We start from the raw sequence: 15,152 nt of genomic DNA on the forward strand, positions 1-15,152 counted from the left end.
AGTAAATCCCATTAAAGAGCAAAATATGTCACAACTAATTACTTCCCTCCGGGGGGGGGCTGAGGACACTTCTCTGTTCCAACAGGTACCTTACTGGGAAGGAGCCTCTGTTACCAGGGCAGGGAGGAACCACAGCCCAGTCAAACCTGTAGACTGGTGATTTAAATGGCCTCATTCTTCCTCAAAATAAAAAAACCAAAAGCATCACTTCCTGGTAGCTCCTGTGCACTCTTCCTCAACATCAAAAATGTGTCTCACACCCATACACACACGCACACGCACACACACACACACACACTCACCAGTGCCTTACAGACCTGGCAGCCTGAACACAAAGCCCTTCAAACAATGCATAAGCCACAGCAACTCCCTCAAATCAACGCAAGGGAAGAATGTGAGAGAACACTCAGCCAATGCCACCAGCTGAGGTTTGACCAGCACTTAGAAGTTAAAGTGGGTTTTTTTGTATAATCTAAGAAAGATGCCACGGAAGAAGTGGGAGTTGGAACATGGTCTTTGGAGGCAGGCAGCATGCATAACTTGTGGGAACCTAGGTAAGTTACTTCTCTTCTCTAAGCCTCAGTGCCCCTCCCTATAAAATGGAGATATTGACGTGAACCTCGTAGGACTGTTATAAGGAATATCAACATGCCCCTCGGATCCTAGATTCCTAAGACAGAATATAAGCTATGGGTAAAAATGAAACAGTGTCTTAAATTTCATCTCATTTATCTTATCCTATGTGCCTGAATTTCTATTTAAAAGAGACCTAGCTTGGACTTCCCCGGTGCCCAGGGGTTAAGACTCCCCGCTCCCAATGCAGGGGGGGCCGGGTTTGATGCCTGGTCGGGGAACTAGATCCCACATGCATGCCACAACTAAGAGCCCGCATGCCACAACTAAAGACCCCACACGTGGCAACAAAGATCCCGCGTGCTGCAACTAAGACCCAGCACAGCCAAATTAATTAATTAATTAAAACACACTGAGATTTTTTTTTAATTAAAAAAAAATAAAATAAAAGAGACCTAGCTTAAATAATGAATGGGGGCCCAGCTCCAGCAGAAGCATCTGGGACGGGAAAACAATTGATAGGATGAGAAGACGCCAGATTTATAGTAGACACTCATTTCTTGCAAGTACTCAATATCATCCCACTGAATGAAACACACACACACACACACACACACACACCCCACTGGATGAGCTGAGGGAACGACCTGTCCCACTTTATTGCTTGCCTGTGCTGTTTGACAAGTTCATTCTGAGTAGGTTTACTTAGGGTGTGAGAATCCTGGGGACATGACACCACGTTCCAGACTAAAGATGTGCCGAGAAGGGACCCAGCCTCAGGGCCCTTTCTCAAGCAGGAGAAAGTATATAGGAGGTGGAAGAAAAGCATGTAAATATAAGAAATATTAGGAAAAAGAAATTTATAAAGGTTTAGTGAGTCACTTAACCTTGTTAATGGAATGTCTATGATTTTAAAGTTATTCTTATAATCACATCGTGTTCATTAACAGCATTTCCCCACAGCGTATTTAAGTCTTCAAATATCTTATGGTCAATTTTATGTCTATGAGACAAAACCCTCAAAGTTCTACCCATCCATGCGTCCCTTGACTTTGTGGAACAGAGGTGACAAATACAGGTTTGATTTGTGCCACCTGAAAGAGCGCCATCTAGAGGCAACTACTTCAAACGGCACCTGCGTACACCGCTAAGCATAAACTCATTTTGACACAGATGTAACTGCAAAAGTAATACGTACCCTCTGTACAAACCCCGGAATAAGTAAATCTGTAAGACTGATACAATTACAAAATGGAATTTAAGTTGGAAAAAAATGCCTGAGCAAACAGAGTTTTGGTTGCCTTTTTGTTCCTTGGAAGTACCAATCCCTTTCACAAAACAAGCTTCACGGGAAGAGGAACTGAGTCATTTGCCTTGTCAGTTACAATTCATAAAAAATAGGCTCCACCATTAGCTAAATACAACTATTCAAATACAATTTAAGAAGTATCAAAAGAAAAAAACCTTAAAAAAACAGTAGCAGCAAAAACATTGAACATCTGTAAACAAAATCACCAGTAACAACCCTAGGCTTAATAACAAAGGATCTGCATTCTTGTAAAATATTAAATATATATAATGAAGAGAATATTGGCCATCTTTTTTCTTAATAGACAACAGTCAATAATAAAACAATCTTGGGCTTCCCTGGTGGCGCAGTGGTTGAGAGTCCGCGTGCCGATGCAGGGGACGCGGGTTCGTGCCCCGGTCCGGGAAGATCCCACGTGCCGCGGAGGGGCTGGGCCCGTGAGCCATGGCCGCTGAGCCTGCGCGTCCGGAGCCTGTGCTCCGCAACGGGAGAAGCCACAGCGGTGAGAGAACCGCAAAAAAAAAAAAAAAAAAAAAAAAAAATTATAATAATAAAACAATCTTATCAATAGGAGACGTGATCATAACAAGTGTTTCACAGTCTTTCTCACGACAGTCAAGGGCATGACGTCGCCACAGAGGGCAAACTTTCCAAAAGTCTTCTCCTCGCTGCGATCCTCGCACACCGGGGGCACTCGGAGGCCTGGAAGCACTGCTTGTGAAAGCAAGCCCTGCACGCTGCAAGCAAGGAGGACAGCCGTCAGCTGACAGGTAGCTGGTTTTCTCAAATATGTACAGACGCTCATCCCATCCCAGGGAGAGAGGGGATCTGAACCCAGAAACCAGAGTCTTCCAAAGAGAAGTCAGGCAGGTTGAAACTCAGAGGGACTGTAAAGTCCCCAGTAGGTCATGAGGGCCAGTAGAACATGAGGCTCAGAGAGCTTGATGTCGTGGAGGCTGCAGCGCCTCCCAGATCTGTCCAAAGACCGCCCCCCAGGGTGCTAAGAGTGCATCACCACACCAATGGCTGATGGCTCAGGAGGAAGCATCCCTTCTCGGGAAATGGCTTGATCAAGGTCATGCCCCCTCACTGGCCCCAGCCCGCATCTAGTGACTGGTCAATATGATGTTTAAAGGCCTGGCTGGCTCTCTTGTCTCCAGTTTGGCAAAATGCCGCAAAACCACCCCAGCTCCCCTGAGATGCACTGAGTCTTCATGGCAACCCCACCACAGTTCAACTTCTCCCTCTGCCCAACCCTGCTGCCTTCATACTCTCGCAGGTGTTGAACCTGAGAAGTGCTCTAGTGAACTTGGGATTGGCTGTGATTCAATTACAAAACAGGGGGGCAGCTGGGGCTTCCCTGGTGGCGCAGTGGTTGAGAGTCCACCTGCCGAGGCAGGGGACGTGGGTTCGTGCCCCGGTTCGGGAAGATTCCACATGACGCGGAGCGGCTGGGCCCGTGAGCCATGGCTGCTGAGCCTGCGCGTCCGGAGCCTGTGCTCCGCAACGGGAGAGGCCAAAGCAGTGAGAGGCCCGCGTACCGCAAAAAAAAAAAAAAAAACAAAAAAAAACAGGGGCAGCTGTAACTTGCCCTGATGTAGAAGAATTGGGGGACAGGCCAAACAGGGACCACCTCCTCTCGCCAAACCCTGTTCCATAAGACATCATCCTTTAGTTCTGCCCCACTCAAATTCTCCCCACTGTGCACCCAAACCTTTATTGGCTCCAATTCAACATAGAAGCACACACCAGCATTATTATACTTTAAAGAAATAACACAGTGCTTTAGTTATTAAGCTGTTTTTAAGCTAAGGTTAATTTTGTGCTTAAGTCATCAAACTTAACGTTGCGCTTAAGTTATTAAGCCACTATAAAGCTTAAGGTATTATCGCATTATGATACCTGAACATCTTCTACACGTTGCAGTCTGAAATGGGAAGATGACAGCTGTACTCCGGCAAAATTCACAAATGAAACCCTTTCCTTGACACAGCTGTAAGAATAGGAGTCAAAAAGTGAGAGTCCTCGTTGGTAATGTTTCTCCTGACGCAGAAGCTGAGTTACCACTTTCACAGAACTTCATAAACACCAGTTTTTTCCCCAGGTATTGAAATCTTTTATTCTAGCATCCCCCCAGATTGACTGTGGAAGTAACAAGTTTCTGCATTTAAAACGTTTATATAAATTCGTGAATTGCAATTTTCATAGAAGTCCAATGAAACATTCTGCATAGGACAAAAGATATGCCTAAGCAACATATCATATTTGCACAAGGCCACTGAATGTCGTGGATATACGTAACAATTAAAAAGCTTGTCTATGGCAGATGATGTAAAGATTTCAGTTTGGTATTCTATAAGCCAAGACTGTAAACTGCTCTCACTATACAAGAGTTCTAATGACATACAGAGTTCTGTAAACACCAATGTTGAAATGTCTATGATTCTAGCCTCTAGAAGGAACGGGATGCTATATCCTGCCACAATGGAAGAATCAGAACAATAAATGTGCATTTGTTTTGTCTGGAGAAATTGCACATCAGGGCAGTTTGAGGCACCAGAGAAAGATCATGATTTTAAATAGGTGTCCTTAAAGGATCTCACTTTGTTTCTGATAGCTCCCCTGCAACTTGTCAGGCTCTGAAGACACAGAGGTCCTGATCCACTGGATCCTGAGTCTACACAGCTGCATTTGGCACGTCAGGGCAGATGGGAGTCAAGGGAGGCCCCACACAGCGCTGGGCGTCCAGACGACAAGTCGCTTGGCCCAGGCTTGCATCCCAGTAGGATGCTCTTGGTCTGGTACTTAACAGCTCTGAACCTCATTTTTTCTCATCTGCAAATAGTGTTGCTGGTACTTTCCTCAGAGTTTGTGAGGGTTAAACGAGGCAAGTGCAGAACAACCTGCCCAGGCCTGGCCACAGAAAGAACAGTTCAGGGATGCACCCACCAGGGCAGACAAACCTCACCTCACAGCTGGCCACGTGCGCGAGGGAAACTTTCAGAATGTCCTTGAGCAAGGGCGCCAGCAGCCCTTTCTTGACCCGGACCAGGTCCTCCAGGGAGAACAGGTTAAGCTTATCAGTCAAGTGTCCTGGCACCTGTTCAAACTCCTTTAATGTGCTGCCGGAAAGGAAACCAAGGGGAAATCAAACCCACCTGACACAGGCAAGGGCAGAAACAGGGGGGTGCTTTTTCCTGGCACTCACACTGAATATTTTGGATTCAACTTTTAAAAAAATAGCCCCAGGAACAAGTTAACTTTACTCTCCACTTTACATTTTGCCAATCTGCTTGGAAGCCAGGAAGTTAAAATTCCATAAACACCGAATTTCAAAAAGCTGAACAAGAAAAGTGTCTCTGGCAGCCTGCCCATGTGCACGTTGAGCAAAAGAAAACTGAAAATTTGTTTTTCCAGTCCTGAAAACATGTACTGAGATAAAAATTACCACTTGATTCATTTCCACTAAATTTCATGTCCATCAGCATCACTGAGTGATGCCTCAGGAGAGTAACTATGACTCCCAAACCACTGGTCCAGCACTGAGATTAAGATTCAGGCATCCAGTGCTTCCCTGGTGGCGCAGTGGTTGAGAATCCGCCTGCCGATGCAGGGGACGTGGGTTCGTGCCCCGGTTCGGGAATATCCCACATGCCGCGGAGCAGCTGGGCCCGTGAGCCATGGCCGCTGAGCCTGCGTGTCCGGAGCCTGTGCTCCGCAACGGGAGAGGCCACAACAGTGAGAGGCCCGCGTACTGCAAAAATCTCTGCTAAATTCATGCCTGTGCCTTTATGGACATGGCCTTCAGAAGTTCATCCTCAGGCTATACCTATGGATGTGGTCAGAGATTCAGCTAAAGCTTAGTGCTTTTTTTTTTTAATAACAAAAGATATTTAAAATGTATGAGGTGTTCAGTAATAGGACAATACTTAATACCACATCATAGTACAGACTATTACACAGCCAATAAAAGTTGACATGCCTCTCTATCAGCATAGCAACACTAGTCACAATAAGCAAAAGAAAGCAACCCAAGAAGGGTGGATGGGTCCACAACAGGTGGAATATACATACAGTGCAGTGTCATTCAGCCTTACAAAGGAAGGACATCCTGACACAGGCCACAGCGTGGGGTGAAGCTTAAAGACATGATACTACATGAAATAAGCCAGTCACAAAATGACAAATACTGTTTGATTCCACTCATATGAGGTACTTGGAATAGTCAAAATCATAGAGGCAGAAAAGAGAAGGGTGGTTCCCATGGGCTGGGGGAATGGAGGCTGGGGAGATGGTGTTGAATGGGTACAGAGCTTCCATTTTACAAGATGAAAAGAGTTCTGTGGTGATGGTTGGCCAGCAATGTGAACTTAATCCCTTAACTGGACACTTACAAAGGGTTAGGATGGTAAATTTTATGTTATGTGTATTTTATTGCAATTTAAAATAATGATAATAATAGCCCACTGGCTAGAGCTGTTTCATCCTTATACTGGTCCATTCTTCTTAACATTTTAAATTCCCTGCTAGTGAGTTAGAAGGCTTAGCAACACTCAAGAGGGGGTCCGCATCCCCAAGGAGAGTCACAAGGTGACTGCTATGTACTGGAGGAGCTGGGCCTGGAGGCACAAAGGATCAGCAAGTGCGTGGGGTTATCAGACCTCCCATTCGCAGGCCCGCCCGCCCGCCCAGCCAGCAGTAGCACCTTTCAGCAAACCTGCAGGTCTTCAACAGCTTCCTGATGTGAAATAGCTGCTCCTGGACTTCCTGATGTGAGGAACCAAACAGGGGGAAAAGTAAGTGTGATAAAATAACACTGGAGGGTATATGTATACGTGTAGCTGATTCACTTTGTGATACAGCAGAAACTAACACACCATTGTAAAGCAATTCTACTCCATTAAAGACGTTAAAAAAAAAACACTGGAAAGGCACAAGTCAAAATTAAATGTTATTTCTAACCTTGAAATGCTACAACTCTAGAAAATAAGCTTTTGAAATACACAGTCTTTATAGCAGGGGTTCATTACTGAGTCCAGAGATCTACAGAGGGTCCAGGAGGGACCCAGGTCTCGGGGAACCTGAAGCTTATACAATGTTGGGGGCCTTCTTTAAGAAAAACACCAAACTATATACAAAAGGAGGAGGTCCTGCGTTTGAGACACCATGGATGAACCTGGAGGACATTATGCTAAGTGAGATAAACCAGACACAGAAAGACGAAAACTGCATGATCTCACTTATATGCGGAATCTAAAAAAGTCAGGTATATAAAAGCAGAGCTAGAAGGGTGGTTCCTAGGGAGAAAGAAGTAAGGGAAATGGGGAGATGCTGGTCCAGGGTACAGAGTTTCAGTTGCATAGGAAAAGTCTAGAGACCTCATGTATAGCATGATGACTACAGTTCACGAGACTATATTAAATACTGGAAATCTGCTGAGAGTAAATTTCAGGTGTTCTTACCACACACACCCAACAGGTAACTGTGTGGGGGGATGGATACGTTCATTAGCTTGACTAGCAATCATTTCACCACGTATACGTATACCAAATCGTCATGTTGTACCCCTTAAACACATACAATTTTTATTCAAAAGAGAATAAAATTCAAAAGCTAGGTATAAATGAAAACTACGCATAAATGTGAAATTTGGTTTGGGACCACGGAAAGTGCCCAAGCAGGCGAGGGTCTCTGAAGCGTAAACTCCATCCGCTGGATGGTAAATCCGCCCCTTTGAGGGTCTGTCTGGATGCCCTGAGCTGGGGGAGATGTCCATCTGCTGCCACAGGACCCTTTCAGCCACTGGACTCCCTTCCCCGGGAAGGCAGTTGCTCACCCTCACTCTGTCCAGCTCCTTGGCCTTCGTATACAGGCCGTGGCCCACGTGCAGCAAGTTGAAGATGGGCTGGTACCATATGCTATCCAGCAGCCGTTTGGAGAAATTGCTGACGTAGTACCTCCTGAAGTCCCACATCCTGAGGATACGGGCCGGGATGCACGACTCCGCGTACGAGTGGCAGCAGTCACAGAAATACTTGCCCAGGTATTCGCAGTACCGGAGCCGCTTCACAAATTCTGCGGGACACACGGAAGGATGAGCACTGATCACCTGATGCTGGAAACCCACCCTTGCCTGTCCCCACCTCCAATTCCCTCCCAAGGGCAAGACTCCGCTCGCTGTTTTCACGACGCTGAAGCCGTGCTGGGGAAGCTCCGGCAGACACGGGAGGCCTCGAGTCATGGCCGTTCATGAGCTTTGCTTTCGTGTAACAGATGTCGGGAAATAGAACCCTCCCGAAACACTCTGGGATTTGGAAGATGGGCCTTTTAAACTGACGTGTGGTCAAAAGAATATGAGATTCAGGGTCCGGGGATTTGGTGGGAGTCCAGTCTCAACCCCTTACTGGCAGGAAGACTCTTATAAGCCCGAATCTCTTCGGGCTAACGGTCCTGAAGCCACGAAAACGACTCAGAACTGGATCCCGTGATATCACACATATGAAACATGCTTTGGAAATGATAACGCACTCTACGTAGACTGTTAGGAAGTAGCACCCCAAAGAGTTCTTGAATAAATCGGTGAGGAAAAAACTAAAAACACGCACAAGGGCTGGGAATACATAGGAAGAGGAGACACAGCCAGTAAAGATGTAAAAGACACTCGGTAACAAAGACATGCATATAAAATGAGTGAACTACTTGGCTTTGACTCAGACTGTCACACATTTAAGAGATCCAGAGCTGGTGAGGTGCAGCGTGGTGGGCACTCACCCACAGGGCTGACAGGAGAGGCTGCCTTTTAGGACATTTCCGTGATACAGTTCAATTCTTAAACATGAGGCAGTCATCTTAATTCTGCAGCGTTAGACAGAAATGCTAACTGGCACGTGTGGCAAGAGAGAAAAGCGTTCACTACAGCACATTTATAATAGATGGGGGGGCGATCTAAATATCCATTAAGAAGCAACTGGTTAGATAAGCGTGGCGCACTCAACAGTGAGATGCCCGGGGGTCTATGAAATACAGGGAAGAGTGTGGGCAGTGGCCGTGCAGGTATAGGTGTGTATTATGTGATCTGTATCTTGTTTTTAAAAATAACCACACACGGTCCAAAAAAGTGCCCACCAAAAAGGCATCACTGAATACTTCTAGAGGGTGGGGGAAAGAAAGGAGTTTTGCTCTTTGCACTTGTTAATTTGCTAAAATGAACATGCATTGCTTTTGGAGATATTGTTAATAAAACATATTGACAAACAATAAGTATAGAAATTAATGCAACCAATACCTGGGTGCCCACCACCCGGCTTAAGAAAGAAAATGGCAGTTCAGCTAAGCCTCCTACGCGCTCCTCCCTCAAGCCTAGGGTCTAAGATGAGCCGAGGTTGACGTTTATCGTTCATGAAGGAAGCTGATTTTCTCCTTAAGGCACATCACAGCCTTCCTGTGCTTAGGAACACTGGACAGCATTTCAGCACTATGCTTGGGGGCCATTTTAAACAGCTGAAACCACCCCAAAATGCAAAAATGTAAAAACACATGGCACTAAATAAACTGTGAAAAGGACTTGTTTACAGCATGAGAGCTGAAACAAGGAGGCAGAGCTGCCTTGTTCAATTTCAGCTGAGAGCAAGTGCACCGGGCAACTCACATTTCTGGCGATAAATTTTTCGGTGCTTTGCACATACCTGTGAATGCCTGTGCAAACACCGTGAGCACTGATTTTGGAGTCACAAGTAAATTTTAGGGAGTAGGCAAATTTGCAAATACGGAATTCATCAGTGATGAGGGTCAACAGTAAGTACATATGTACACACGCTATTATCAAACTCTAAATTAACATATGACACTCCTCTAGGGTTGACAAATTATTTGTGAAGAACTTAGTAAGTGCTTAATGATTCATGTCTGAGCTCTCAAATTTGAAACTTTGAAAAGTCTACTGTACTGTGTCTATTTCCCACCTTGGATTAGGGTCTCTGATATGAAGAATAATGAGCATTATTTTGCGTATGATAGGGCCTCAACACGTTTTATATTAAACGGGAAAAACACAGGCATATCCTGGCCCCTGAACTCTATTTTTCTGATCGAACTTAGCAAGACGTGAAGACAGAGGAGGACAGAAGGGGCCAGTGCATTTTCCTGTTAGAATGCATCTTTCTCTAACATCTAAAATCCTAACGTTTCAACATCCAGCCACTCATTCACCAAATTTCATTGAATGCATACTAAGCATTATACTATCAATACAGAACGAATTACGTCCATCTCTTTTGGTTTCCTCAGTCCTTGAATTAAAACAGAACAAAACAGAGCACGCTAAACCAGCGGTTCTCGACCAGGAGTGATTTTCCCCCTAAGGGACATATGGAAATGTCTAGAGACAATTTTGGTTGTCACCACTGGGGAGCTGCTAGAGGCATCTAGGGATGCTGCCCAACTTCCTACAACTCACGGGGTAGTCTCCCCCATGCCCCTCACAACAACACACAGCATAGCCTCTCCCACCCCATCCCCCACACATAACAAAGTCAGCAGCACTGAGGTTGAGAAACTCTGCTCTAAGCCACAGTTGTCCTCATCTCAGGAAAAGTCAGGGTCATAGAAAAAAAATAAGAGGGAAAAGCTCTAGAACAGCGCTGTCCAACAGAGCTTTCTGTGAGGACAGAAACGTTCTTGATCTGTGCTGTCCTGATACAGTCACTACTGGCCAGAGGTGGCTGCTAGGCACTTGAAATGTGACCCGTGTGCTTGAGGAACTGGATTTTTAATTTTAATTAATTTTAATTTTCAGTAGCCACAGGGGCTAGTGGCTACCATACTGGACAGTTCAGTTCTAGAATAAAGCTGACTAAAGAGAAATAATGACGAAATGCAATGTATGAAACTTGGTGCACAAATTAGCTATAAACATCATCTTGAGGACCACGAATGCATCTGGACTAGTATTAGACAATATTAGAGAATCGTTATTAATTTTCTTTGGTGGGATAACTGTTCGTCGTCCTTATTTTTAGGACCTGCTAAAGGGTAAAATACCATCCTTTCTGCTGCTTACGTTTCAAATGATTCAGTTTGTGTGAGATTGGAGGAGAGTAAGAAGACACGACAACCAAATTGAGTGTGGAATTCTGGATTAGACCCCGGAATGGATAGCGGTCATTAGTGAAACCCAAATAAACACTGTAGGTTAGTTACTAGGATTGTATCAATGCTAATGTATCAGTTTTAATAATTATACTATGATTATTATAAGGTGAAGGGTGGGTGAAGGGTATATGGGTTGTGCCTGTACTATTTTTGCAACTCCTCTGTAAGTCTAAAAATATCTCAAAATGAAAAGTTAAAATTATCCTAAGAACTATAGGAAGTTCGCGGGAAAAGTCCAAAATGATTTCCACGGTTGCTAACGCTCCTGCCGTCTGTGCTCTGCCTACCTCTGCGGCATGTTGTCTGATCTTGTTCCTACTCTCCAGTCATATAGGACTTCTTTGCAGTAGCCTTGGGCCCTTTACATATGGTGACCCCCCCCAACCCGTACATACACACACACACACACTCTCTCTCCCCCTCCCCCTCCCCCTCCCTCTCTCTCTCCTTTGGGGACAATCACTTCCTTATGAAACCTTTCACTCCCAGCCCCCCGAGCCCAGATTAAGTTCCCTGGCTGTAAATCCCACAGCACACTTGCCTTTCTCTTTTGTCGCAGGCATCGCCCTGTTATTTACTTGGCTGATGACTTCCTGTCAGCAAGCTTCATGAGGGAAGGACCATGCTGTTATCAGTGGTGCAGGCCTACGTCCCCACATGTGAACAAACTCTGGGAAGTACTTTAAAAGTTGGTGGAATCATAGGCACGCATTCACACTTTCTGAGTCATGCATTCAATATTTACTGAGGCACCAGGATACAGTGGTTAACCAAGGAGACATGGTCCCCACTAGACTAGCGGGGAAGAGGGTCATTCAGAGAAAATTAGTTACGACTGTGATGCATGGCAGGCATTACCATTCAGCATGGCAGAAGGAATTTCGGATAGATTTCTGCTTTCTATTTTTATTTCTTGAGGTGGAGATGCTCAAAGTCTTTTTCCTTCCAAGATTGCCTATCAAAGGAACCCTTTCCCACAAAGCTCCTTCCCCAGCCTTCTCAGGTTAGACCTATGGATGCGTTCACAGCAAAACAAGTGATTCCCAGTCTCAAGAGAGCAACTCGCCTTTCTGACGGGGTGAAACCTAATTTTCTAGGCCCTGGGGCCACTCCCTGAAACCCTCTTAGAGGAGTCTGGCTACCTCCTGCATAAGTCATTCAGTCATTCAACAAATATCTTCTGAGTCCCAACTGTGTGCCAGGTACGCTTGTAGGAGCAATAGATAAAGCAATGGATAAAACAGACCACATATCTGTCCTCATGGAACTAGAGTCTTCTGACGGAGACAGACAATAATAAGAAAAATCAGTAAAATAGGAAAGAATATTTTAGGGAGATAAGTGGTTGAATAAAAATTAGAAAGGAAGGGGAATATAAAGTGTGTATGTGTGTGTTTGTGGCCAGGAGGGTGGTGAGGTGGACAGTTTCGATAGGGTAGCCAGGGAAGATCTGTGAATGAAGATGGGACGGAAGGAAGAGAACCAGTCAGGGGGATGCTGTAGGGAGGGCATTCCAGGGAGAGAGAAGCACAAATGCAAATCCCTGAGTCAGGAGAGAGCCTGCCGCCTTCAAGGACCAACAGGGAGGCCCTGTGGCTGGAGCTCAATGCCCAATGGGGAGAAAGCTAGGAGATAAGAGTCGGAGAGGTAATGGGCAGTCACAGAGCCTTGTAGGTCACGGTGGCCTCTTCACGAAAGAGAGGGCAGCATCATGAAGCGCCTATAACTTCTCATCAAAGGCATCTCTGACAAAAACAATGCACCGCCCAACTCTGATGTATAGAGGGATAAACAGGAAATATAAGAATTGGTTATTTGGGGGTGCTTTTTAACTTACAGTATTTAAAAATGCAAGGGTATGGATATGAAATTATGTAAATTTCATTCACATGCTTATGAATCAAACCATTGTTGAACAGAAGATTTGTTGCTGTGTAATTATTGCTTGTATGCATTTGAGAGAAAAATATACCCATACGTATGTTTTAAGAAAACAATGTTATCACCTAATAAGCAGGCAACCCATTATCCATACTTACTAGGTTCTATCGGAGTTCCACAGCCAGCACAGAAAAAATTTTGGGCTGCTACCATGAGATCCCTCCTGAGGGCAGAAAATGATAAGAGTTACATTTCAGAAAAGGCCAAGGGGGCATTTTTCACTGATTGGAAGAGAAATTGACATCATCGTACTTTTCTTGGCTTAATTTTATCATTTTTCATTTGGGAAAGATATAGAATTATTCAGTAGAGTTCTCTAGTTGAAATCTCTCGGTCTTTTAAAAGCCTCTGCTACCACCAAAGCAGAAGTCGGTATCACGAGTAACTATTCCACCGAGGGGTCCTTAGAGACGTCTCACTGGGCATACACAGGATTCTCTCTCCACGGAGAACTAGAGGCACGTAATATACAGGAGAAAGTTCAGGGGTACGAGACACCAAGAGATGATGCACTCGGGCAGTTTACAGATGGACCCAAAGACATTTAGATGAATAAGAGGTAATATAAGACAATGCTATCAAACATTTTTGGTGAAAGATAGTCTACTGAAGTGTTTGCTATTGAACTGTGAGCGTCACAGTTCCACATGGGATTTGGAAATATGGAGAAAGTTGTAAATTTTTAATACAGATTAGGGTCAGCAAAAGTGGCCACGGTAAAAATACGTGGAACCCTACTCATGTGCGTTTGAGAGGACCCAGGGAAATCCCAGAGGAAAGACATCCCACACCAAGGGAAATGACCCCTCAACAAGGCTCGGAGAGGGGGCTCTTCTGCCCAAGCAGCCCCAGAGAACTTCCTGGCCTTCTCTTGAAAGAAAAAAATAAAGTCAGTCTAGAAGGCACCTCCACAGGGAAGGCAATGACCCTTACCAGTCCCTTCATAACACTGCAGTTTGTACACTGTATTAAATACCAACCAAGAGGAATGAAAAAGACTGTATTTCGTTACAATGTCCCTTTGTCTACAATGTCATCTAGTCTCACAATAAACACTACTTTAAATTATTATATATATTTATATAAATGTATTTATTTCCTTTTTTTGCACCATCTTAGTTTTTTTGTCTTTTAGGATTTCGTTACTTCATAGAGAACAAAGATATTTTTATTTGCATTCTGTTATGTTTCTTAACTAGAGGTGCGCTTTTCAAGATTAAATTTTCCTTTAAAAAAAGTAATTCATTGATTTTTACTTCACATTGCACTGGAAAATAGTGGGCTAGTCTTAAAATTACTGTATGTAATTTTTAAAGCTCACTATTAGCCACTTAATATGAGCCTATTTACTTTTCAATTGTTATGTAATGTTCATAATTAAGGACACATAGTTAAATTCTCAAGTTGTCAAAACTTACAGAACCCAAAAGCCCATGATAAACAGGGTGCCAAGAAAGCTAGCTCAGAAAAATATGCCCAACTTTACTCTTCCTAAAACAAATTTTTCTTTGTCCCTTGGTATATTATTTTTTGCCTTCACCTATTTTCAGAACGAGTCAGGCGGGACCCATCACAACTTGCTTTAACTGGACTGGAGGGTCCAAGCAGCAACCCAGACTTACTTGAGTGGTGGATGAACATTAAATATGATTTGAAACCTAGGGGGCGCCCAGTCTCCAGTCCCTCTGATCCTCGACTTCAATTTAATTTCCTGTACTACATCCGTGCTGGATTCAAAGTCTTTCTGGACACATTCTTCATTTACAACCTGCATAAATAACCCAGAAGAGGATTTAGGAGCAACAGGCATATTTCAGGAACTGAAATAAAAGAACATTCAGGGCTTCCCTGGTGGCGCGGTGGTTGAGAGTCCGCCTGCCGATGCAGGGGACACGGGTTCGAGCCCCAGTCTGGGAAGATCCTGCATGCGGTGGAGCGGCTGGGCCCGTGAGCCATGGCCGCTGAGCCTGCGCGTCCGGAGCCTGTGCTCCGCAACGGGAGAGGCCACAACAGTGAGAGGCCCGCGTACCGCAAAAAAAAAAAAAAAAAAAAAAAAAAAAAAAGAACATTCAAATGTGTTTGCAACATTAAAATTTACCTTGAGAAATGAAAACTGCTTTCATCTGAACTAAAGGACCTGGGCAGAGCCCTCCCTGTACTTAAAACCCTCTGCAGGAGA

The 15,152-nt window shown here is 44.6% G+C and overlaps 1 protein-coding gene across 6 annotated transcripts in view; it reads right to left on the reverse strand.

The window, feature by feature from the left end:
• Positions 1-1,861: 1,861 nt before the first annotated feature.
• RUBCNL (rubicon like autophagy enhancer) overlaps positions 1,862-15,152 on the reverse strand; it is a 59,258-nt gene continuing 45,967 nt past the window's right edge. For 4 of the 6 annotated variants that reach the window (XM_067712879.1, XM_067712876.1, XM_067712882.1 and 1 more), the window contains exons 8-14: positions 14,596-14,741; positions 13,072-13,136; positions 7,719-7,957; positions 6,588-6,649; positions 4,851-5,004; positions 3,785-3,875; positions 1,862-2,619 (exon numbers count right to left, since the gene is read on the reverse strand). In XM_067712879.1, the coding sequence (XP_067568980.1) occupies positions 2,498-2,619; positions 3,785-3,875; positions 4,851-5,004; positions 6,588-6,649; positions 7,719-7,957; positions 13,072-13,136; positions 14,596-14,741 (879 nt within the window). In that variant the 3' untranslated portion in view covers positions 1,862-2,497. The remainder of the gene's footprint in view (positions 2,620-3,784; positions 3,876-4,850; positions 5,005-6,587; positions 6,650-7,718; positions 7,958-13,071; positions 13,137-14,595; positions 14,742-15,152) is intronic. The other 2 variants (XM_067712880.1, XM_067712881.1) reach the window with 2 other exon arrangements.

The sequence above is a fragment of the Pseudorca crassidens genome, chromosome 18, assembly GCF_039906515.1.
Source record: "Pseudorca crassidens isolate mPseCra1 chromosome 18, mPseCra1.hap1, whole genome shotgun sequence".
In the NCBI taxonomy this organism is placed as follows: Eukaryota; Metazoa; Chordata; class Mammalia; order Artiodactyla; family Delphinidae; genus Pseudorca; species Pseudorca crassidens.